Raw genomic sequence first — 23,474 nt, forward strand, 5'->3', positions numbered from 1 at the left:
ACGCAGCTCTCTGTCAGTTGTGTCAACGTCTGCATCACTTAGAGGAAAGCAGAAAAGTCTACGATGATATCAAGAGCTGGTACCGAGATGATCAGTGCAGAGCCCCCAGACCTGTATGAATCCACACGGACTATTTTTTTCACTAGTTTGACAAACTGAAAGTTATTATACTCGGGGGCGATCGACTGGGGAATTCGCAAGGAACTCTATTTCTTGCGAGTAGCGACAATTACAAACGAAGACTTAAATGTTGGGACAACACATTTAATGACTGGTGCAGTAGAGTGTTCACAAACTGAGACAATTGTATGTCAGTCCGATGTGTATCAACCACTCTAGAATTAGCGCGATGGTGTCAGTGTTTCACTATGCACTTTCAAAAAAAAAAAAAAAGTGTGGTGGTCGGTGGAAAATAGTCAAAGGGTCCTCCTTCAGAAATTGAATGTACAGTTTGGGTATCGTTCGGACTTGGGTAGCTACACAACACAATAGAAAGGACATGGTGGGTATCTAATAAATGTTGAACGGTGTTCAAACCCTTACAGCGCCGACGTTAAAGGGAATCTACTAGAACATTACTAAGGTAGGTAGTTCAACAAGCCTCATTATGGCTGTTTTCATCGGCGGTCAAATTAGTATTTTATCACAACTGTGGCATATTAATTAAACAGATTTGTCAGAGAAGCAACTGTTGAAATCGATGAGCCAGCTTCGATTCAAAGCTGTGTGTTGTACAGTTTACAATGTCCTGGTCTCTGTGGTGGCGTCAGATGGCAATTATCACCAACAAATGTCATTCTAGGCATTGCTAGGTAGGTTCACTACAAGTACAGTTAGCTGTAGGGCTGTTGCTGTACTGTATGATGACATCGTCTGTGTGCGAGTTGATAAATATGCGAGTTTATATATATATGTCGTTATCGCTGAAACTATGCCAGTACTTTACGGGCATTGAAATGAATGTGTACATCAGACGATCGTTGATAGGCTGCTTACATATGTAAAATACGATAAAATGTGATGCCTTAATGAAAATTTCACCATTGCTAGAAACTACATAAACAGCTCGAAGATTTGGAAAGACGACGAATAAAATATAGCTTTGAAGAGAGATTATAAGAAATAAAGGATCTGCTGAGTTCCTTAATCCATGCATGCGTTCGAGTTTTGGCATAGGAATGCATTACCATGACATGTCAGCTTTCTGAAATATTTATATAATTATTTATTTTAAGTGATCTTCAGCTCAATAATTTTGTTTATTTAAAAGATGATGCAAGCAAAAGTCGCTGACCCAACAACCACACAGTAATACTACTGTTCTGTGTGGCAAGTTGAATTTGCTAACATTTTTTTTTTAAATAAATAAATCCATCACATAGAGCAAGGGTGGGCAATTAATTTTCCCAAGGGGTCGCATGAGAAATTGGGATGTTTTTAGAGGGCCGGACTAATATAGTTAACTCAGTTTTACCCAATACTGTATATATAGTATATATACGGGCGGGCGGGCCGGTCAGAGACAGGAGGCGGGCCGGATCCGGCCCGCGGGCCGGCCTTTGCCCAGGTCTGACATAGAGACTCGTAAAAAGATTGATATTAACATTCACCGTGACCACGCGCTTGTATTACTGGACTGCTGGCAGACGATTTTTTTTTTTTAGTTAACTACTAAAATGAGGCAGGTGTGTAGAAAGCTTCCGGTTTAGTCACATTCATTGTTACGGCTCGCCGAGACTAATAGCGGATAACTTCTTTATATCTTTATGCCTGGCAGAAAACTTCGTCCTTATGCACGCACGCACCTACGCAAGCCACAATGAAAGAAAAGATATTTACGGCTAAAGGAAAAGATAAACATTACAAGTTTTATTTATTCATATTTTCTCAGTCATACATTTTCAACGTAAATAAAGCCAGCGGCATGGTGAGACTCGATGCAGCGTCACGTCTGGTATCAAATTGGAGTAAAACATGCTAGTTCCCCGTAATTACTCCTTTATGCTTAAAGAGAATTTAAACAAAATTGCATTTAACTGCTACGTAACAGACTCAAAACGGAGGTAGTGATATATGATCGAAAGGACACAAAAATCGTCTTCATCGACCCCCTTTGAGGACGCACATCGACAGGCACACAAGACAAACCCATAAAGACGAATCAAAACTTGTCTAGAGATAAAGACCTGCCATTTTTTACCTTTGATGAAGAGAAGAATGAATGACAGGCAAAGACAGAGTGAGCGAACATGACAATTGTTAGCTATGAAGAAACTGTGTATCTGATCAACTGAACGAATGGCAGAGAGAGAGAAATCGTAACAACATCCTGCAAATTAACTGCTTAGTCTTATTGGCGACAAGGTCTTGTGTCTCGCTTCAGTAGCTTCTTATCTTTTACATAGTGAAGTGTCGTCATTGAAAAGTCAGATAATTAAGATTAGTGCAACCTGTTTCCACCACCCAGATGCAATGTGCAGCCAACAAACTGTGCGTGTGGTTCCACTTTTCACACCCCAGCTATTTCAAAGCATGAAGCCCAGGTCTTTCTTTTTTAACATCTTTCCCACATTACAGCAATCCGACATCTAGCTGGTAATTATGCTTTACGTGTTGTATAAAAATCTGCAAAATGTTTCAAAGTAGACAGGGAATGCAGCTTGGTTGGTGAAGTTCACAACCAGTAGATTACGATACCGCTTCTTAGTTGCTTGGTTGTTGTTTAACGCCAAGTCAGCAAGTGAGGGTAAGTTATAGCAAGCTCTAAACTATGTCAACCTATAACATCCAGAGAGAAACTAGGAGGGACTGCTGACTTTGTGACAACCGTTGCACTACCAGACCACCCTCAGTTCATGCATTCATCACAAAACCAAGAAGATGGTAAAGGCAAAGTGGGCAGAGGAACACCTGAATTATCTGGAAGCAGGGAAAAGAATAGGTTGCACTAGAAAGAAAATCCTGCAGTCTTCAAGAGCACATGCATGAGGCAAGTATACAACAAGTAGTATCGCTTTAAACATGATATGGCTACAAATAACAATCAAGTCGATCCACCCGACAATGAAATATAGCTATTACATGGTATGTATATGTATATGAAATTGCAGCTTTCTTCCCATAGCTCTCGCATATACACACATGCACTCATATCCACCGCCGCTATCTCACGCATTGCGATGAAAGACATGTAAACATTAAAAATAATAATAAACACTTCAAGAGGGAACATCCTCCTGGAAGTCAGAATATTTCATATCAGTCATCACATGTCTGGGGACAGGCCACTTTACAACAAAAGTATCAGCCAGATGTTTAGCGACCTTCGATTAAAAAATAAACAGCTTCTAAATAACAATTCGCAAAAAAATATTTTTTTACATTCTCTCCATGCCGCTACGTTAAGTGATAAGACGACAAAAGACGCTAACACGCTTGCCTGTGTGTGCGTTCGCGGGGGAAGGAATAACAAAATGATTAGTGGGGAGTAGGGGCGTGGGAGTAAAGAATAAAAACTGCAGATTTTTAAAAAGACATCAAGAAAATTCGAAATAGTATCAAACGCACTATGAATACTATAAACTATATACCTATTAACTCACAAATGAAAAAAAGCACTCTTTTTGCCGTCATAGAGCTTATCAGGATAAGCATAACAAGCATGAAGAGCGATGATGTCCGGCCAGACTACCCAAGTATTGGGCACCCGAGCTCGACTGCCTCTGACCTCCTTTCGAGGAGACAATAGAGATGACGTGTCATGAATGTATTTCATTAACAATGACACATTCTGTGATGTTACTGAAACACATTCATGACAAAAGGAACAATCGAGACTATGACACAGCTCCCGTATCACAAGTACCAAACAACAAAAAAAAACCACACACACACCAAAAGGTAAATAATAAAAAAAGAAACCAGCACCACCCGCCTCCTTCCTCACCAAATCAAAATATTTGTCCAATGAAAAAAAGCCATAAGTTTGTAAGCTTGTCTACCAACTCAATCTCTAGTCAGTGCTGACATTTTTTTTGGGGGGGGGGGGGTAGCGTGCATCTGTAGTTATTTATTTTTAGCGACACTGTCCAGAATCTATATACGAAAACTTATGAGGCAAATTCTTAAATGCTAATTAAATATTGATTTTAACAATCAGAAAAGCGATACATATTAACCAGAAAACCTATAAATCTATTATGCAATTACAAAAATCGTGATGAATTAAATGCATGAAAATATGCCTCCTCTTAAAAACAAAGAACTGTAGGGTACAGGTAACCAGAAAAAGATTACTAAAGCACGAAGCAAGATGCTCGATAGTTGTTTGTTGGTGTTTTATGCCGTGCCAGCAACTAGGGCTATATCACGGCAATAACAGTAATTTTAAGTTTAAAGGTTTCGGGGTAAATTTCTCAAGTCATTTAAGCAAGATGCTCGAGTACTCGCATGTCGCGCACACAGATTCCTCATGAAATCGGTATTGAAAGAAGACAGAAGCTGAGGTCCAATTTGTGCCATGTGAAATTTTCTTACATCCACTTCAGTTACCTAGCACCTTGCCGCGAGGTGTGCTGGGGAAACTTCGGAGGCACAGGCATCTACTGTAAAGTCCGCTCATAAAATCCTCCTGGAGGAAAAGGCGTGAATTCGCTGCAGCTAGCGATGAACGAAGTCTGGAAAATGGTCTTTAAAAAGTAGCATCAACTGCACTCTGCATATGCAAACAGTCTATGTAGTGAGCAGTTTTACCTCCTCACCTTCTTGATGTAACTTGTAGAAATGTTTCCTGTTTGTTGCTTGTTGTGATGATGTCAGCAGCGATATCCCGATTTTGCCATTACAAGCAGATTCAGCATGAATTACTTTTGGACATACCACCAGGCTTGTGAGCGCAGGTCTGCATGTTTGACAGAACTGATAAATCACCAACATTATCAAGCTCCAATGAGATTCTCATTTCAGTTAATGGAAGAAGCCGTGTACAAAGCCTAAACTGTTCCAGCAGCCTTACCCAATCCGGAGATAAGCAAAATCCTGGTATGACGCAAATGAGATTTGAGGTTCTTTGACTTTCTCTTCTTTCTTTTTGACAGTTCATGGACGTCTATTTACTCATACGACGCTTTCATAGCCGCAATTACTGTTTCCAGGTGGGCAACAGTCCTGCTTCTTAGCCTCGAATATTGGTTCCAAATGGGCAACGGTTCACTGTGCTTCTGAAAAGTCTTCCATTTCCAAAAAGACAACAAACAGTTGCTGGCTCTTCCCGTTGTCGCCATCTTGTTTTTCTCACTGGAATGCTGAAGACTGGTTGATGATGTTTGCATCAGCAACTGAGGCTAGATCACACGACCTCGTCTAGCCCTCTAATCAGAAGACACGTTCAGACAAAAATTGACATGCACTTAACTACGGCCCCACTGGATCCCCTTTTCCCAGACTGCCAAAAAGTGCAGGAAACAGGCTATATTTACATCTCTTCTACACCAACATCTCCACAACAACTTGCATACAAAATGAGGGTCCTCACCAGAGGTCTACAATGGTTGATGTGATTCTCATTACTGGCCCTGTGGATGGATGTAATTGCACACAAGCACGGATACATCTGTAAAATGCAAGCAATCAAAGCAAATGAGAACACAAAAGTATTTCAAATCTTTTCTCACATCCCTGTCTCTGTCACATGTTGAACTCATGTGCATATGCATAGCGGTGAAAATATGCACATCCATCCAAATATGCATCAAGTTTATAAAACATATAGGAAACAAAATTTCTAGCAAAAAAAAATATCTTTACAAAAGAATCAAGGAGGAAGAAAATGTATACTGCTGTTTTCATTAGATAAGCAAGACAGTGAATAAAAATGACAAGTAAAAATATGCAAAAGATGTAATAAACTTCCTTTAATTAAACCTCACATCACTGAGGGGTGGGAAATTGTTGTTTTACGTGGAGCCAGCAACTAAGGCTTTATCATGGCAAGGCAGCCAGATGCCACAGACAGAGAAAGTACAGCACGCCTAAGACAAGAGCTGAGTCCAGGACGGTCCACCCTCACTGTACTGGTGACAGGCACTAACCATTGCGCCATCCGGATTGCTCTCAAACCATTGAGCTTTAGCTAAGAGTCTGAAAACTTCAGTAACACTTTCCAGCTAACACATCAGAAAATGGAATTAGCATAAGGAGCCTGTGTGGTTGACACCTGTGACTCAAGATTTGAAATGAAACTGATGGTTATACACGCAAGTTTGTCTTTTGGGATTAACATTGGGGAAGGGGTTGTCTTTTTTTAAAACTAAAAACAACCCTTATTTAATAGTTGTATTATAAGATAATGATTAACACAAAAAAATACAAATGTGGAAAGAAATGTAGTCTTATTACTGGTTTTGCTTTGAAGAACTGAAACAATAAGCATGTTATAAATGATGATCAAAAACCTTACTAAGTTCATTGTATCTGATGACTAGGATTTATTTTCCTAGATATTCAGAAAAAATGAACAAGTACATGCTGAAGCATTTTACTATATAAACACAGTACAACACAGTATTAGACTAGAGAAAAACACTTTTCTAGCAGCAAAATGCTTGATTATAGTCTTCTGTCATTGGATGTAACATGTCACGGCAACCCAACTGCTACTTTATTAAGAACTTGTCCCTTTTCCCCACCCCTCTCCTGGTACCCAACTCCCTGTACATCTTGCCAAAAAATATATTTCTGGATCACCTTATTTAGAGACATTTTACCTAATTAACTCATCATAAACCCAATTATGTGAGAAGACAGAACTATTCTTACAACAGAACAGTCACATACAAAATGCATAGACTGCTGCAAAATGTTAACAGAATACCCTTCGCAAGGTGATGGATTAATGCATGTCCTGTCCTTACAATCAGTTTAAAACACTATCATTTAAGGAATCAAGATTGTATAATTTGCTTGTATCAAACCTAAAGATGCAAAAGTTATCTTTGATCAGAGGAAGTATAATCACATGATAACAATAGAAGAATAGGAAAGCCAAGGCTTCCTGCTAAAACCTAGAGCCAGTAATGCGCTGTCCTGAAATGAATCATCTTTTAAAAAAAAAAATACAACAATGTTATACAGTTTTCTAATGATTATAGTGCCAAAGATGCAGAAGATCACAATATAGAACCCATTTTTGTAAATGTGCAGAATGAAAATGACACGAACTAGGATTAAAGAAAGGAGAAAAGGAACACAAGCTCCTAGACAATCATTAATAAAAGCATACAAAAGGAGATTGAAGGCTGAAATAATATCTAAATGGTTTTAACAATGCCATAAAAGTGTTAATGCTAGCACCATCAAAACCTGTATTCAAATGTTTGATTGAAGGCTTTTTGTTGAGCATCAAAAGAAAATATATTAAAGGCATTCTTCTCAGCATAAAAGCATATAATAATGCACATAATGCATTCAACCCCAATGTATTCATTTTCATTTAAAAAAAATGGCTTGCACAAAAGAAAACAGTTTCCACCATGTTTTGTCCTTATTGTATATCTTATTTTAAACACAACCAAAAACCAAAAGAGATATTATTTAATTACATTACAAAATGTGTCTATCAGAAAAACAGCAATGATCGCTCCCTCACACATTCTCATCTGTATTTCAGAAAGCAGTTTAAATTCAGTTATGCAGTCTTGTCATAGGGCAGCTCGATGCAGCAATTAGCACTGATGTTCTGAAGCAAAGAGATGCACTTTTTATGTGAACCATCTTTATTTTTGCTGTGTATGAAGTGCTATTCTTTAACAAGCATGAGAATTATAATAATTCACCATACTTGTAGTACAGTATATGTATAGTCCAGGATGATATCCAAGTGCATCATGTCATTTGTCACTGCAAGACTCCATTACAAATTATGTAGGGTGTAACTAAAGGCACCACTACAGGTGTAACATGGTTCGAACCTGAAATTGAAAGCAAATATATTAATTTTCCTTACCTCTCTTTCTAGCATTAATATATTTTTTATATTAAATGAAAAATCATCTACCATCCACTTAACACCCAGCATCTATTAACGTTTTTTTTTTTTAAATAGCTCATGACCAGCAATAACAGAGTAAGAGATATTTATCACACAGCAGCTATAGTTTTGAAAAGAGTGTGAGATTAGGTCCAATGCATCAGTTCCCACTTCTTTGTGCTCGTGCATTTTCTAGTCAAAATATCATTCAAACATAAATCATTTTTGTATGTTTTAAACAGTAAAGATCAGCATCCACTCCTTTAACACACACTTTAAGCACACCAAGCATACATGCAAACACAAAAGAAACAAAATTGTTTGGCTATACATACATGGTGTACATACAGCAGGCTGACGAGGTACAGTAATAAGACTGCTACAAATAAGATGTACTGCACAAAGTTGATAAATTCCTGGAGGAAAAAAATTAATTTTTGCTCAAAAATGCTACAATTAAAAAGGCATATAAAATGAAGCTGCCTCTCTTCTTAATAAATATTGCCTAAATGCTAACATCACCTACAAATCAATTATGTTCCATTAACAGCGTCTTAAAAAATAACATAAAGGCTTGTTCATATTTTTCTGTTAATCTTGCCACTATTTAGCATTTAGTACTATTTGTGCACACGAACTATTATGAAGCCAAAGAACACACTGTTAAATTAACAAGCTTTAAAGTTAATATCCAGTCACTTTCTGTATTTTACATTAAAAGAATATAAAGTTCATAACATAACAATGTAATTAAATGAAGTAGGATCTACGTCAAACACAATTAATGTGATGTTTGGATTACCAAAGTGCTAATGATTATCTTAACACTAAGCTATACAATCAAAACACTTATCAAATCATACCCAAACTTTGTCAATGAAGATAGCAACCAGCAGGTACTGCAGTAAAGCTTGACCTTCCACTAGTCGCCACAAGTACCAAAGGAAGACAGTAGTGCCTGAATGACATGTCTCATACTGCAGTGCCTGTCATGAATACATGGCAACACATATAAGTACTGTGTGACTAGATGATGAGATACAAGATAATAAACATTAATAAACTGAAGGAACACCTCACACATGTAACATGAACCGTGCATAAGTTGACAGGAAATTAGGCAGAAAACAAAAACTGACATTAAGTTAGGCAGACTTAAAAATGCATAGACACTTTGTTATGTTGCTGAATCTTGGCTTGCAATCAGCACTGTTGAGAGGGATGTCTATTGCTATGTTGATTTCTGGATGCTTAGTCTTAATCATGTCCTTAAGTTCCAGGAAATGCACTTTGCCTTCTGACCGTGCTAGGACGACATTCTTCCCATATATACCATTTGAAAGCATTTGACCTGCCTAGGTCTTTTCCCATAACTGTATTTCTTCCTTCTCTGTCCCACCCCTCCCTTCCTCTCTGTTTTCAACCATCATACTAAGATTCGAAAAGAATTGTTATATTCTATTGATACAACTGATTTCTTCACTGGAGACAATAATAAATGGCAGAGATTGGCAACATAGGCGCTTTTGTGTCTCTTATCCTTACATAAAAGGCAATCTTATTACTAACTGCAAGCTGGCCCGCCACTTCTGTACTTTTCTATGCCAAAACATCAACGCACAAGAACCCCATATCAACCAGTTCATGCGCCTGTCAGCAACAGACGAGGATGAGCGATGAAAGCAGGAGCTAATTATAGTTTAATTACAGATGCCGCATACTGATGGAGAGGTCGCGAATGGGGGTGATCCCCCCAGGAACTAACAACAACAAAAAAAGTTTCTCTCTCTTTGGCGATCATTATCGCTCTGCACTCTAAAAATCGTGGTTTTGTTTGAGCGTCACTCAGTCCCAAATGTTTGGACAATCCGGTGACGTAACGGTTAGTGCCTGTCACCAATACAGTGAGGATTGGCAGTCCCTGAGTTCAGATCTCGTCTCGGGCACGCTGCTCTTTCTCTGCCTGTTGCACCTGTTTACAGGTCCGGCTGCTTTGCAGTGAAGTAGCCTTAGCTGTTGGCTCGGCGTGAAAAACCTTTTCCCTCCACTGCCACAACCGTTTACAATATCCAGCAATGAATATAAACAATGGGACTCTACACTTAAAGTATCGCTGACAAGGATGTCTGCGTCTGCGACGAAGAACCTTTTCTTATGAGAAGATTATGGTGAAAGAAATGGGTCTGAAGGTCTAATAAGGCGGCGATTATACTTTCACACAGCCCTTGGTACGACAATAATACAGCCAATAATAGACAATAGACTGTGGCCTGGCAAAAAATACCTCACAATTATTCATCGACAGGAATGGTTAAGTGTCCAAAAAAAAAAAGCAAGCTAGAAGGAACGCAAGAAAGGTCTAAAGGTGAAACCCATTATACAACCGTTAAGTATTGTTATATTTTTTATTTTTAGATTTGCATTAATAATTTACGTAAATAATTTTTTTTTTGTCTTTGTAATAAAAATTTAAAATACAAGCGTTCTAGTCTGGGCATGCGAATAAGCTTTACACACAGTTCATGGTCAACTGGGGTGCTCGTGTTGCCTCCCTAGCCCGGCAGCTTACAGCCAATACACCCTGTCCACTATCTCGTGCTGTGACACGTTCATCATGTCACATCCGCTTTTCACACTGATCTATTCATGTACATGTCACTGCTTGCTCCTAATATTTCTTCCAAACAAAATTAGTGAACCATATTAAAAGAGAGACCCGAAACACTGCATGGCTGTGGCGCCCCTCCCCTCACTCCCCATTCCCCTGCTCCGCTCCAGTTGTTTTTGTCGTCTTCAGCATTCAGTTGGATAGGCAACCTCTAACAAGCTTTCTTCGATGTGCTCTGTAGCTTTCACAGGAAGGTGCAATTTACAAGTAACTGAAGCACATTTACAAGTAACACGCACACGGCACTACACCTCACAGCGACAAGTCGTCACACGGAACGAAGATTAAGGTGCGGCGTGCTGTCGATATGACGACCCTAACCCTCCTACTTCCACTATCTATACTGGATCAGAGCAGTACATAGTCCATGTAAGATCTGACGAAACGAAAAACTGGATGCTACATTTGTAAAATCCTGACAGGTACCACTGACTCAATTATTGATTCTGTCACGGGAACACGCTATATATATATATCAATCAGATAATATATAATAAGCTGCAACACATCTCAAGGGACACAGCCCCACATAGAAAAAAAAAGTGTGTAAATACAGCCGTTAGCTCAACATTTAAAGAGAAAAAGAGTAGAAGAATCTGCCAATTATGCGACATATTTGCGAAAGAACTGAGAATAAGCCCTCAACATATTGAAACAATGAACAGGGACAAGAACTACTAGGGCATCAAATAAAAGTGAGAAAAGAATGCTTCAAACATCCACCTCGTGAAGAATATCTACTGACGAATCCGCGGCTTACCGACAGAGCAGGATCGGCGATGGGTATCTGGAAGACATCTTTGAAGTCGCTAACGATAGAGTCCCAGAATTTGCCGCCCATGGCGATGGTGATGCCGTAGCACCAGCACTTCCAGAAGAGCATCTTTTTGCTGTACGTCACTTGCGCCCCGCTGTGCAGCAGACCGTTGGTTCCACTCTTTCCGGCTCCTGCATGAACACCAACAAAGACATCGTTGTTTTCACTCGACACGTCCAAAGGGACAAGGAAGAGATGTGGTGAAATTTTACATTAAAATTCTATAGCTGTAACTGAAATGAAGGGTCACATCTACAGCAATACAAAGCAGGTCAAGAGAGAAACATGTGCGATGCATCTATCTTGACGAACGGTATCTTAAATCATAAAGCTGAATGTTACTTATGAAAGTGAGGAAACTGAATAAAATGGGCAGACGATAAACTGTAATTGACTTTTTTAAAACAGTGTTTAGCTAAAGAGACGCACCGTGTTGTCGTATTTGATGCGCAACAATCGGCCTCACTTGGATTGTTCTTCCACGCACACTTTTTTCGTATATTGATAATTCAAAGAACAATCGGCTTATGGTTAGCAGGGGATTTCCCTAATACATGTCTGTTTTTACGTCCTCCCTCCTCCTCCTCCAACAAATAAAATTAAAGATGGGTGCGTCTGTCAATAAAAAAGAAGAGAATTTTACATTTTCCTCCCTTACTCCCCTAGTCAAACAGTTGTGCTAACCGTTCTTTCCCTGCCGACGTAAGTTTGCGACTCGTGAAATAACGAAAGCGCTAACAGCTTTACTGATGCTCCTTCGGAGAGCTAACCCTTCATTAATAGCTTTGTGTGTGTCTTTGAATGTGAAATAACATGGCATACAGCATGAGCACGCCCATGTTTTAACTTGTCAGTGTTATTGTGCGTTACAATGCCCATGTCTGTATAACGACCGTGTGTCAAACGTGTATTTCGGCAGCCAGCATGGCAGGTCCATGCCCTAATGCGCCCCCGCCAATTACAAGCTCCCGCCCATGCTTCGTCTGCGCTGCGTTTTTTACTGAGCGTTGACGTCTCCGCGTCACGTGTTTGATGTAGCCAGCACCTCTTGGTGACGAGAAACTAGAACGACCTCGGCGTGAAGGATGTGGATAAAGGCTAGGGTGGGAGAAAAGGTGTGAAAAAAAGGAGCTTAATGAAGGTTTACGGTTTGCAGGCAAAACAAAACGAAAAAGAAACGGGACGAGACAGATAAGAATAGGGGGAAATTACTGACTCTAGGAAGGATGGGATGGGTGACACATTCCAAATACCGAAACATCGGGTGTAGGGAGGGTGTGCGATCTTCCAGGAAACTGAAAATGAAAAACTGTTCTCTGGGGAGGGGGATGAAATTGTCTGAACCATATGAAAGATCGTAACTATACCAACAGGCAAGATAGGAAGGCAAAGAGTGCATATGACCATAAAGGAGGGGTAGTCGTTCTGTGTTGTTTATCACTGTCATAGCTACTTTTAAATAGTCTTTGTGCTTAAATAACAAAATGCCTAATCAAAGAAACATATACACAATTAAAACTGTACTATAATTTTCAGAAGAAGGCACATTTTCTCACAACTAAATTTTCTCACCTGAGGTGCCAGCCTCGACACTTTTCCACGACAGATCGACCTGTTTGGCAGGATCGAAGCGCTTGAAGAGGTAGAAGAGGACGCCGAAACACAGGAATACACCACCAAGCGCATCGCATGTTATGTCTACATAATACCCTGAAGAGTTTCTCACAGACTGATACATACCTGTGGAATAATAATAATTATAAGAAGAGGAAGCGGAAGCGTTATCATCATTATCATTGTTGTCGTCGTGTTATTTGTCGATGGTATTATAATGTATAAAAAACTACTGTGGATTTTATCTCATAAATGATGCATTTCCCCTTGTGAATCTGATATTTGTCTCTTTTTTTTATTTCCAACAGCGGCTGTAACATGACCGACAAGACGTTTACCTTTGGTATGCGTGTGAGCGCGAAAGACGACGCCATCCAGCGTGTCCATACAGGTTCGGATCTCGAAGAGGATGACCCCGATGCGGCGGCTGTGCAGCGACTCGGAGGCCACAAACCTGCCGGCCAGAAAGGCGATAGCCAGGTGCGTGAAGGAGATCATGTTTGGGGTGATGAAGTAGAAGATACCACTGAACTGAGTGAAGATGTCAAAGTACTCGATCGCCGGTGACACGATGTACTGACTGGTGTGATCGTTCATCAGCTGCTTTACGGACAAGTGACTGAAAGGAGAAACGCACACAGCCCAACGATTACGTTACTTACACTTACCCAAACTTAAGCATTATTTTCACTAGCACCAACTCTAGTATTGTTCAAACCCGATCTCTTGTATTATTTATATCGCCATCATCTTGCATTATTTACACTAACCCGAACTTTTGCTTTATTTACACTGAACTGAACTCCTGCATTATTTAAACACTAACCCCAACTCTCGCGTTATTTACATTTCCTACTACGGCTTGCGAAACCGTAGTTGGTCCGTCCTTAAAAGCATTTAGGCAGGCGCATTACTGCCTTTTACACTGAGTTAGGCACGAAGCCAACTGCCCCACAAACTATGGCAAACCCCGCGCTTACACCCCTTTCCACCCTAAACATTCAGCAGCTTAACGTATCGATCTCTAGCAACGTCTAATCTTCCTCAAACACCATACGTCTTCAAGAACTGAAGAATCCAACAACCCTGTTCCAACATGATCGCTCCTTAGGTATTCGCCTACTATACTGCTCATAAAACAGCGCAAGAGTATGCACTCATGTAGCCAAGTGCACGAGATAACCACGGTCAGATTGGTAGATTTGGTTCAGTTCTTTCTTTTGGACCTACCTATCTTCTCAACTAGGCCTCTACCTTCCAATGCTTGGAAAATGTCATCTTCACGAAAACCCGTGCCCATCTATGTAAGTATTCCTATCGCCAAAAGAGCTTGGTATGACAACCACTCAGATAAATCGAATGCACACAAATTATTAATTCACATTCTTCGGGAAGTGGGTAGGAGGGTGTACTGCCAACTGACTCCCGTAGACAGCGGTTACAAATTACAGCTGCTGCTCCCAATTCAAAATGGGAGAAAACTGAAACATCTCACAACACAGGATCGCAAAAATATGTAACAATGACACTGTCTATGGAGAACAACTGCTAATGACTAAGTAAGCAAATAACTAAGGGTGAAAGGCGGAATGAGTTCGTAGACATACGTGAATGGTGAGTACAGCTCATCATCTGACGCGCCCTTTGAGGACTCCACCAGGTTAGTGTTCATAAAGGTGATATAGAGAATGACATCCATTACGCAGTAATAGAAGAGGAGAGCCATTCCAATAACTTTGAACAACGACATCTCGTCGCGGAACACCTGAAATCCAGGCAGGGACGGCATGGCGACAGGCATTGACGTAACAAGCGTACTTTCCTTTCCCTTCTGTCTCTCGGTAAGACGTCCTTCACTCAGCTTACGACAGGTCTAATGTTCAAGCGACCTTCTTTGAAGGGCGCGGGAGCGCTGGTTAAATGCTGTGGTTAGCGATTGCCATTCGTCCTTTGTCTTCAAAACTGCACCGCGCCAGCAGCTCGTCATAAACAGGCTTTGCGTGGTGCGACCTGCTCAGCTTGGTAAGCACAGCCAACCTGGACACTGTGTTCCACCTCTTTACTAGGATCTCTCGGGGAAGGCTCACTTGCAAACGAATCGACAGCACAGACCGGCTGAAAACAAGTAAACAAATGAGTCAATGTAAATCTCTCTCTCTGATATTTGCGCGTGCTCGCGCGCGTGTGTGTGTAATGTATACATACATAAGCGAACATGTGTTTGTTCAGTATGACGTAAACGCTGCGTGTTTACAAGTGCTACATACGACAGGACTACTTTAAAAATAAAAAAAAACAGACACATTTCGTATGTAAATATCGTGAACCTTCTAATGTGATCAAAGAGACATTCTTATAATAAAATAAGGTAATATTATATCAAAATAGCAAAAGATCACTCTCCCCGTTTCGATCATCGCATGACTTCGTACGATCCATTCATAAGACCTAATAATAATCTACTTTTGCATCACATGGGCCATAACCACAATGCAGATATTTGCATATACTCTTCTACGCTAGCAATCAAGACGGAAAAATATTGTCTCTGTTTAAGTAGACCAAAGGCGATGTTTGAGCAAGCTTTCAATTTGAACGCTGCTCATAATGTAGCCTGATGAAGGTGGCTGCCACCCACCAACGAATTTATTTATTTTGTAAAGGAAGCGTGGATATCACAGAGTGTGTACTACTACCACATAGTGTTTAACATCCGTAAACTGAATGGCTTCCTGCTCGCTGTACCGACACACCCCAGCCCTAAGGAGACATGCAGTAGATATAACGTCTAAGTAGGTGACAGCGAACACGTTTCCCCAACCCTGTCCAAAAAGCGACATACCCAGAAATGTTGTAGGTGAAGAGGTGCGCGACAGTTACCTAGTACCCGATAATTCAACACAATCGCGCCATGGAAGATTGTCTATAGAAATACTGGCTGTCATGCTGTTTGGACTAAAAGGCCTTCTGGAAGGTTGGTGGGAGAGGGGGGAATTGATGATTAATGCAGTTTTTGTGACTGCTTATGAAAGTTATGGAGTTAGAACTTGTACACAAAATGTAACAAAAAGTATTTGTATCCTTACATATCGACACACGCGTAGTAAATGAAGTAAAGCGACAAGAATTTTATTCAGCTGATGTTGATTATGCTGTGTAACAGGCTACTTCTGCTAGTTTTGATTCAAATATCGCTAACAGGGGCCGTAGTTATGAATTGAGAGCAAATCATTTTCCCAGGACAACATTGGGAACACGGAAAAACGTCTTGTTCTCTCTGTTACTATGCAATGCTCAGACCTCACGGATATATCTTTACACCAGGGCATTTTTTCGATGCATATCATATTTAATTTTTTAATTTTATGATATACATACACCAGGGCATCTTTGTTATAACTTTATAAGTATAACAAAGTTGTGTTACGCCAAAGTTGTGAGTCGGATCCTCGTACCGCATGATTTTTTTTTTCTACAATGAGAGCAGTAAAACCTATGGATGCATAATTTTGTGTGTCATTGTTGAGCTTTTACTCTGAAGGTGGGCGAGCTTCTGTTGACTGTGTGCTTTAGCATTTTCTAAAGACTTGAGCCTTCGTGAACGCACTGGCCCAGCTTTTATACCATGCCCGTTTTGCATGGCAAATAACGAACTAGACTGCTGCTAAACAACGATTAATACCTCTTCATACACACGCGTGCAGACTTTTCACTGGCAGTAGCTGTATTTATTCCCCGAAAGTGCAGGCATGCATCAATCTGATTTGTTGCACACTGGTATCCTGTGCCACGAAAGCAAGAGTCCAATGTATCATAACTGAACGGATGTGACCTTTGTAGTAGGGGCGAAGTTTGTACACTGCAAAACAGGTTATCGCGTATCATACTCTAATCCGAGTGCTAAAGAAACTTCCGTGCTAATGTTTACAAAATCATATCCCTACAGACGTGTGCCTTATCATGAGATATCTTTGTCTTTGCTATTGGTCGTGGTTTCCTTTAAAATAACAGCATGACGGTTGTGCTCTCGGCAGATTTAGCAACATTCTTCTGTCGCAATGTACTTCGGGATTATAAATTTTCCACATTTAATTTTCAAAAAAAAAAAAAAAATCTTAGAATCTTAAACGTTTCCTGCAATATTATAATCATTAAGGTGGTCTTTCAACACAAGAATAGTTTCACACTACCGGCAGAATGTTACCTCGACAGTGCCAAGAAAAAGTAAAAAATGTCCGGCAATTAAACATGTTTCAGCACGCTAATCTGTAAAAAAGAAAATTAAAATCTCATTGTACAAACATATAGCATAGTGCAGTTTTACATCGTCCTTTGCAATAAAGGTAAAAGGCTGTTCTTTAGTGAGTCGACAAAACTTGAGACCCTGGTGACATTTAGTCTTGTGAGGCTAAACAAAGAATACCGGCTGGTTTACTGACAATTATCTGCGCCAAGCTACCCTTCATCGGCATTCTAATCGTTCGCTCAACAACATGACTCAGCACTTTATCCACCGACCACACTTCCTGTTTCCTGCAGAAATCCGCCCACTTTTCAATAGCACCACCTCAAAAGTCATGGGACACAAGCAGTTATTATTATTATTCCGTGGCCATTCGTCCTGATTGTCCTATGACAAGAAACGCTGCCCGGAATCCCATAATAATATTCCGGCTTTCACGAGACGTCTTTCAGACGTCAGGTGATCAGGCGCATGACAAGGACAAGGGAAATTTTGAGCTTGGGGAAATAGGTGACCGTGTCCTCCCACTCAGAGAGGAAGAAACAAAGACAGAAATAGACCTGCTACCAAAAAAAAAAAGGTTAAATCCACTGAGAATCAACACGAAAAAAAAAACATCAATCTAATTACAATTAATTTTTTTTTTTTCTAGACCAGTATCGCGGTTTAAATGTTCCCACACAATTAGCCAAGTGCATCTGATGAAGGAGACTGCTAGCTCTATAATCAACTCACTCTCAAGTCCTGTTATCAACGTTTTCGGGTGTGTACATAGTGCCTTTCCTCCGATGTACGAGAACAATCGCACGCCGAAAGTGATAATCGTGATATATACGTGATAACTTGGGGCAGTTCGCTGTTTGTCACTTATACAACCTCCCTCCTCCAACCACCCACCACACAGATTGTCCCTTAAATCTTGGGTGCGAGGAAGGGACAGTCTTGTGGAATGTTTCAGATACTTTGACCACGAACTAATATCCCTGGACTGCTGGCAGACGATTTTTTTCCAGTTAACTGCTAAAACGAGGCATGATACAAGAAAGCTTCCGGTTTATTCACATTTATTATTAACTACTAAAACGAGGCATGATACAAGAAAGCTTCCGGTTAAGTCACATTTTTTTTTTTTTGTTACGGCTCGCCGAGACTAACAGCGGAGAACTTCGCAAGAGCCTATAAGCGTTGGTCTTGGCAGACAGACAGCAGTCCACCTATACACGTCCTTTCTTTGACAGAAAACTTCCTAAATGCCTTACTAAACCGTAAAACGGAGATCGTCTACGTGTATTACTGTTTCAACTATATGTAATCTATAGATACTATTTTGATAAAAACCACTTATACACGTGTTTGTCTCGTTTGGGGTTTTTGAGAGATAGGCAACAAAGAGAAACCTCATATAATCGTACGTAACTGTACAGTTCAGGGTGGGGGCAATGGGGTGCATGACAACCGTTTCTAACGATCACCTACTTTGCGGAGCAACCAATGTAAATATGTGGATAATATCTATAGCAACGAGCATAAATATTTCGATACTGTCCATAGCAACGAAAACAAATATCTAATTCTATGGCAACAAGGAAGGAGGTGAGCGCTTCTGTGCTTGCGGCGCGACTTAAACACGAAGACGGTATTTTCAGGGTGCTTTTTTTTTTTTTTTACTGAAGGCACGTGCCGATTATATTTTTTTTTAAGTTAACTCTCGTCTTTTATGCAAGCCATCGCTACCAAAATATCAGACCTCATTGAAGTGATGAAAAATATCGTACCTCTGTGTTACTGTGTTTCCCGTAAATGACTGTTACTTTATACTCGTGCTAGTTTGTTTCACCACAGGCATTAGCATAATTTTTATGATGACTAATACATGTATTCATTTCTAGGAACTTTCCTTTCATGGAATCCTCATTACCTGCTTGGTAAAAAAAAAAGTTCATTTTACTTCTGTCAAACATTCAGAAACCCTGCATGGTCTTTTACTTTTAACATTTGTTAAACTGTTTAAATGTTATGTACTTAAAAAGAGTAGCAAAATTAAAATATGCACCAATATTAAAACTTGTACTGCCTGGTTGCAAGCCAGCTTTACTAACTAGGTCATTTAGAAAAAGGAAAATTTCAGCAAGTCTGTTCTTGTTTTCAATCTTTTATCTGCTTCCTCCCAACAGTTACCAAATGTGTACCACTGAAGAATCCTTGGTTACACATAAATGCTTTCAGTGCTGCGACAAAACATGGTCTAAGATAATACAAATAATAGTAATACTAAATATATTTTTCTTTTCTTTTGGTGGAGCAGCAAAATCCTTGACTCAAATACACTTTAAACTTTTCAGCTGAAAATCTTTGATAATTTTGTTTTTTATGTTTAACTAGAACAGAAATATCATTTTATACCTTTTGTCTGTGAGCTGCTCTGGTAGTCAGTTCCTACTCAAAGGAGTACAAAGTACAAGCTTTCTACAGGGTTACTGCTCCTTCATACCCCTACTCAAGAACTAGTTGAATAGATGATGCTCCACAGACAGTAGGACTGTTGTTCTGTTTAAGCTGATGTCATCTATCTATTAGTCACTAACCTCAATTCAGCATTTGGAGTACTTTGCCCTAGTTTCATATGTTGCATGTAGTCATTGTTCTTCAATTTTCATTTATTAACACATTTATTTTTATCATATTTCTTTTTGTTCTTTTGCCCTGTATTGTGTGGCCATTGTAAACAACTGGCCTGTTTAAAAATGTTTGTTATTAACAAGTCACATTCTGCTATACTATATACTAACAGAAATACTCAGTAGGACACAACCATGTATGTTAATGAAAAGAGAGGAAGAGAGAGCAGTGTTTGTGATCACTAGCAAAAATCTTGCACAAGGTAACTGTTAATACCACCAGTTCATTAATTACAACAAGGTTTCAGCCTGACATCAACAAGTGCTATCACTTCAAACAGATTACACTGACAACAGAGTAGTATCCAAGCTTACACAGAAAAATGAATGTCTTTGGAAGGGCATTAATCTTTTCAAACTGTTCACCTATTAACAAAACAGCAATACAAAGCAGGTGGTGCACGGCAAGAGCATGCACACACAAATTTTCACTGATTCCTCTATGATTTCTGCTATAGTATCAGTGGTATCAGAATTTTCCTGGAGGCATGAAATTAAAAATGTATAACAAACTAACACAAGTCTGTACATTTTAACTCAGTTTATGAATTATTACATTCAAATTTTGGACATAAAAAGCCCAGATAAATTCCTACCCTGAAAAAATCTGCCATACAAAGATATACTCAAAGCTTAAGTGTGTGAATTTTAACCCCACTTGCAGTGATGTGAAGGGCAGAAAGAATTCTCTGGAATAAGAATTATTAAAGTTATGCTGCTGATCACCAGGTCTGATAAGTAACATAAGAAAGTCATTAGCCAGTGACTCAAATATGCACTTACAAAATCTAATTTATACTGCTTCATATTCATCAATTTTTTTCTGCAAAGAGACCACGAACTTGAAAGCAAAAATGTTGAAATGCAAGCATTTACTAATTTTGCAACTTAGCTGAGCCAGTGTATACGTTTCATGCAGTTTCCTCAACCTTATAATGAGAAAAACAACATGCTCTTCTATGACATATTTTTCTATTTTTACACAACTGTAATCAATATTTTCACAGCTTCTTACTTTTAGTTTCAATACAAAAGGCAATTTTAATAAACAAAACCTCTTTGAGTTTTATTTGTTATTCATTATTTAAATTGAATACAAGAGCCCATTTGAAGTGCCATATATTAATGCCATTTTCTTTTCTATAACATATGCAAGACAGTGGGTGAGTTCACTCACTTAAAATGTGCCAAAAGTCATAATCACAAACATTCTACTTAGGTTATCCATTTCTAAATATCATTATCACTTTCTGCATTATGTTTATATTTTTATGTGCAATTATGGATTACAAGTTATACAAGACTACAGAACCTGTGTTGGGTTACACAGCTATATATATATACTCCAATTAATTCAAATAAGGTTCACTAAAATTGTGACAAAATCTGCTTTATTACTTTAGATTCAAATAATAAGACAGTCTTAAATGTGTTACCTACGTATACTGCTGTGTACTAGGGCTGCCTCAACATGTGCAACTCTTTGAACAGGTGGTACTAGTACAGTAGTAGTAGTAGTATATTCACTAGGAAACACTTGCATCAATGTTTTCATTTAGGACATCATACACAGGTAAAGGTAAATATAACTATCGCAACTAATTTAATTTCTTCGCTTCACTTAACACGATAACTCCATAACGGCGTACACATACGTCATCTATCAAACGCGCTGTTGACAGTTTGAGACTCGAGTCTGAAGACTGTCGTGAGACAACAAATTACATTAATATACAACACAGGACTGAACACAGATGCCTCTCCCCTGCCTTAACCATTGAACCCATAGTACAGATTAACCTGGAATTTCCACAGCACGTCAACTTACCTACGTACCCAGATCTGGCGTGAAATCTGCGTTCGATTTGACACAAAAAAAATTCTCACTTCTCACTTGTTCAGTTGTGACCTTCACCTCGGGTACTTGATTCGGAGAAATCACCAAACAGTCATTTCCTCGCACAGATCATCGAATGGTTTGAAATATTTTGTAAGTATCGTTGTTATTATAAATATTTCGAGAGGCACATATCGTTCACAGCGCCGGACAGAGATCTTCTCAAAGAAGCAGACGATATAATAGTAAGTCTGCCCACACGCCCTCGACGCGATCGGCAATCATCGGCTTTACTCGGAGAGCTTCGGGCGGGCCCTACTCGTGACGTCAGTTATCGGCGGTTGAACGCAGAACCCGCGGACAAGTTCGTGCAGAAACCAAAAACATGTTTTGCGCAGGACGCGTGAAGCACAATATAACAAATTTTTACCCATGAACTGACATAAAAACAAAACAAATGTATAAAACTAGCTAATGTAATATTTTGTAAAAGTTGAATCAAAGCTGTCACATTATTTGTGCCCTTGAAATTTTTTCTTTTGTAAGATTAATACCTGCAAATGTTTCCCACGTTTGAAGGATTGTGCGTACAGAAAATTATGAAATCACAATACGGTAACACGAATATTTAGTTTGTTGAGACTGCAAAAGACAAATTCATATTTCACAACTGAAACGTATTGTAATATACATGCTAGTGTACGTCGTTTTCCTACCCACATTCTTGATCCATACACGCATGTGTGCAAATCTACAATCGCTTCTCTATATAATTTCTTTTTCTTCTGGCTTTTTTCATTCACTTTATTCCTTTATGTTGATAGTGAAGGGAGGGGGAAAAATTGGGAGGGGAGAGGTGCTAGCTTGCTCGCTCATCCGCTCGATCCCCACTTTTTCTCACCCACTATATATATATATTTATTTTGCTGTCACATTTGACAACTTTTCAAATTATGATGTCCAAGGAAATTTCTATATGCAGATTATTTTTTCCATTTAAAGACACGATTAACTTCTTTGAATGAAGAAAGAAAAGATGCCCTGGAAAAACATGCATGAATCAAACATGGACGTGATCTAACCATATAGACGACGGGAATATTATCCTGCCAAATTTGCCGAGGATTTAACAAGCGAAGTATGTTTGCACAATTAACTACCACCTCCACATGCCATTAAAAGCACCATCAATATACTCTGCTTCATTTACATGGATGATTATCCATTAATGTGCACCTCCCGTATTGGAAAATGGTGGAGTTTAACGCTGTCAGCAACGACGGTTACCCACAGACGTGGAGGTTGTATTCAGTAGCAGACAAGGGCGCAAATTAAGGCACTGAACAAAAAACTAAAATGGAAACGTCGCCATGATATATATGTGTATGTCCTGTCGCCTAGCTAGCTTGAGGGGGCCGCTCTCCGCATTGTTTCCTGCTTGGATTTGTGGTTCCTTTAGTCTTATCGTACCTGTATATACCTGTACGTTTTATGATATCATCGGCATTGTGCCGTACTGCTTATTCACCTGTGGTTTTTTGTTTTTCTTCCTCTGATATCAACTCTCATCCCGTCAGTCTTCTCTGGCTAA

At 39.4% G+C, this 23,474-nt stretch overlaps 2 protein-coding genes across 6 annotated transcripts in view; one reads left to right on the plus strand and one right to left on the minus strand.

The window, feature by feature from the left end:
• Window positions 1–304, plus strand: part of LOC112560745 (alpha-(1,3)-fucosyltransferase C-like) — a 2,923-nt gene extending 2,619 nt beyond the window's left edge. Inside the window, exon 4 of the mRNA XM_025232782.1 lies at window positions 1–304. This exon is cut by the window's left edge and continues 649 nt beyond it. Coding sequence (XP_025088567.1) covers window positions 1–119 — 119 coding nt within the window. The 3' untranslated portion in view covers window positions 120–304.
• Window positions 305–1,847: 1,543 nt separating this feature from the next.
• LOC112559354 (ceramide phosphoethanolamine synthase-like) lies at window positions 1,848–22,181 on the minus strand. 5 transcript variants are annotated; one of them, XM_025230520.1, is made up of 8 exons: window positions 21,941–22,181; window positions 14,733–15,240; window positions 13,464–13,744; window positions 13,084–13,251; window positions 11,455–11,642; window positions 8,890–9,012; window positions 8,362–8,442; window positions 1,848–7,967 (listed from the first exon to the last, which is right to left on the minus strand). In XM_025230520.1, exons 2-8 carry the CDS (start codon window positions 14,924–14,926, stop codon window positions 7,944–7,946), a joined length of 1,059 nt encoding a protein of 352 aa, XP_025086305.1. In that variant the 5' UTR covers window positions 14,927–15,240; window positions 21,941–22,181; the 3' UTR covers window positions 1,848–7,943. The 5 variants fall into 5 exon arrangements, with proteins under 5 accessions (XP_025086305.1, XP_025086303.1, XP_025086302.1 ...); XM_025230518.1 differs by having other exon boundaries at window positions 21,934–22,181; XM_025230517.1 differs by having other exon boundaries at window positions 21,883–22,181.
• Window positions 22,182–23,474: the final 1,293 nt, after the last annotated feature.

The sequence above is a fragment of the Pomacea canaliculata genome, linkage group LG3 (assembly GCF_003073045.1).
Source record: "Pomacea canaliculata isolate SZHN2017 linkage group LG3, ASM307304v1, whole genome shotgun sequence".
In the NCBI taxonomy this organism is placed as follows: domain Eukaryota; kingdom Metazoa; phylum Mollusca; class Gastropoda; order Architaenioglossa; family Ampullariidae; genus Pomacea; species Pomacea canaliculata.

Excerpts from the sequence above, each read along its gene's own strand:
- LOC112559354 (XM_025230520.1), bottom strand. The coding sequence starts at position 14,926 with ATGCCTGTCGCCATGCCGTCCCTGCCTGGATTTCAGGTGTTCCGCGAC. Across the intron at positions 13,252-13,463 it reads CGCTCACACGCATACCAAAG|GTATGTATCAGTCTGTGAGA; the intron begins GTAAACGTCTTG and ends ATTATTCCACAG. Across the intron at positions 7,968-8,361 it reads GCCTGCTGTATGTACACCAT|GTTCGAACCATGTTACACCT; the intron begins GTATGTATAGCC and ends TTTCAATTTCAG.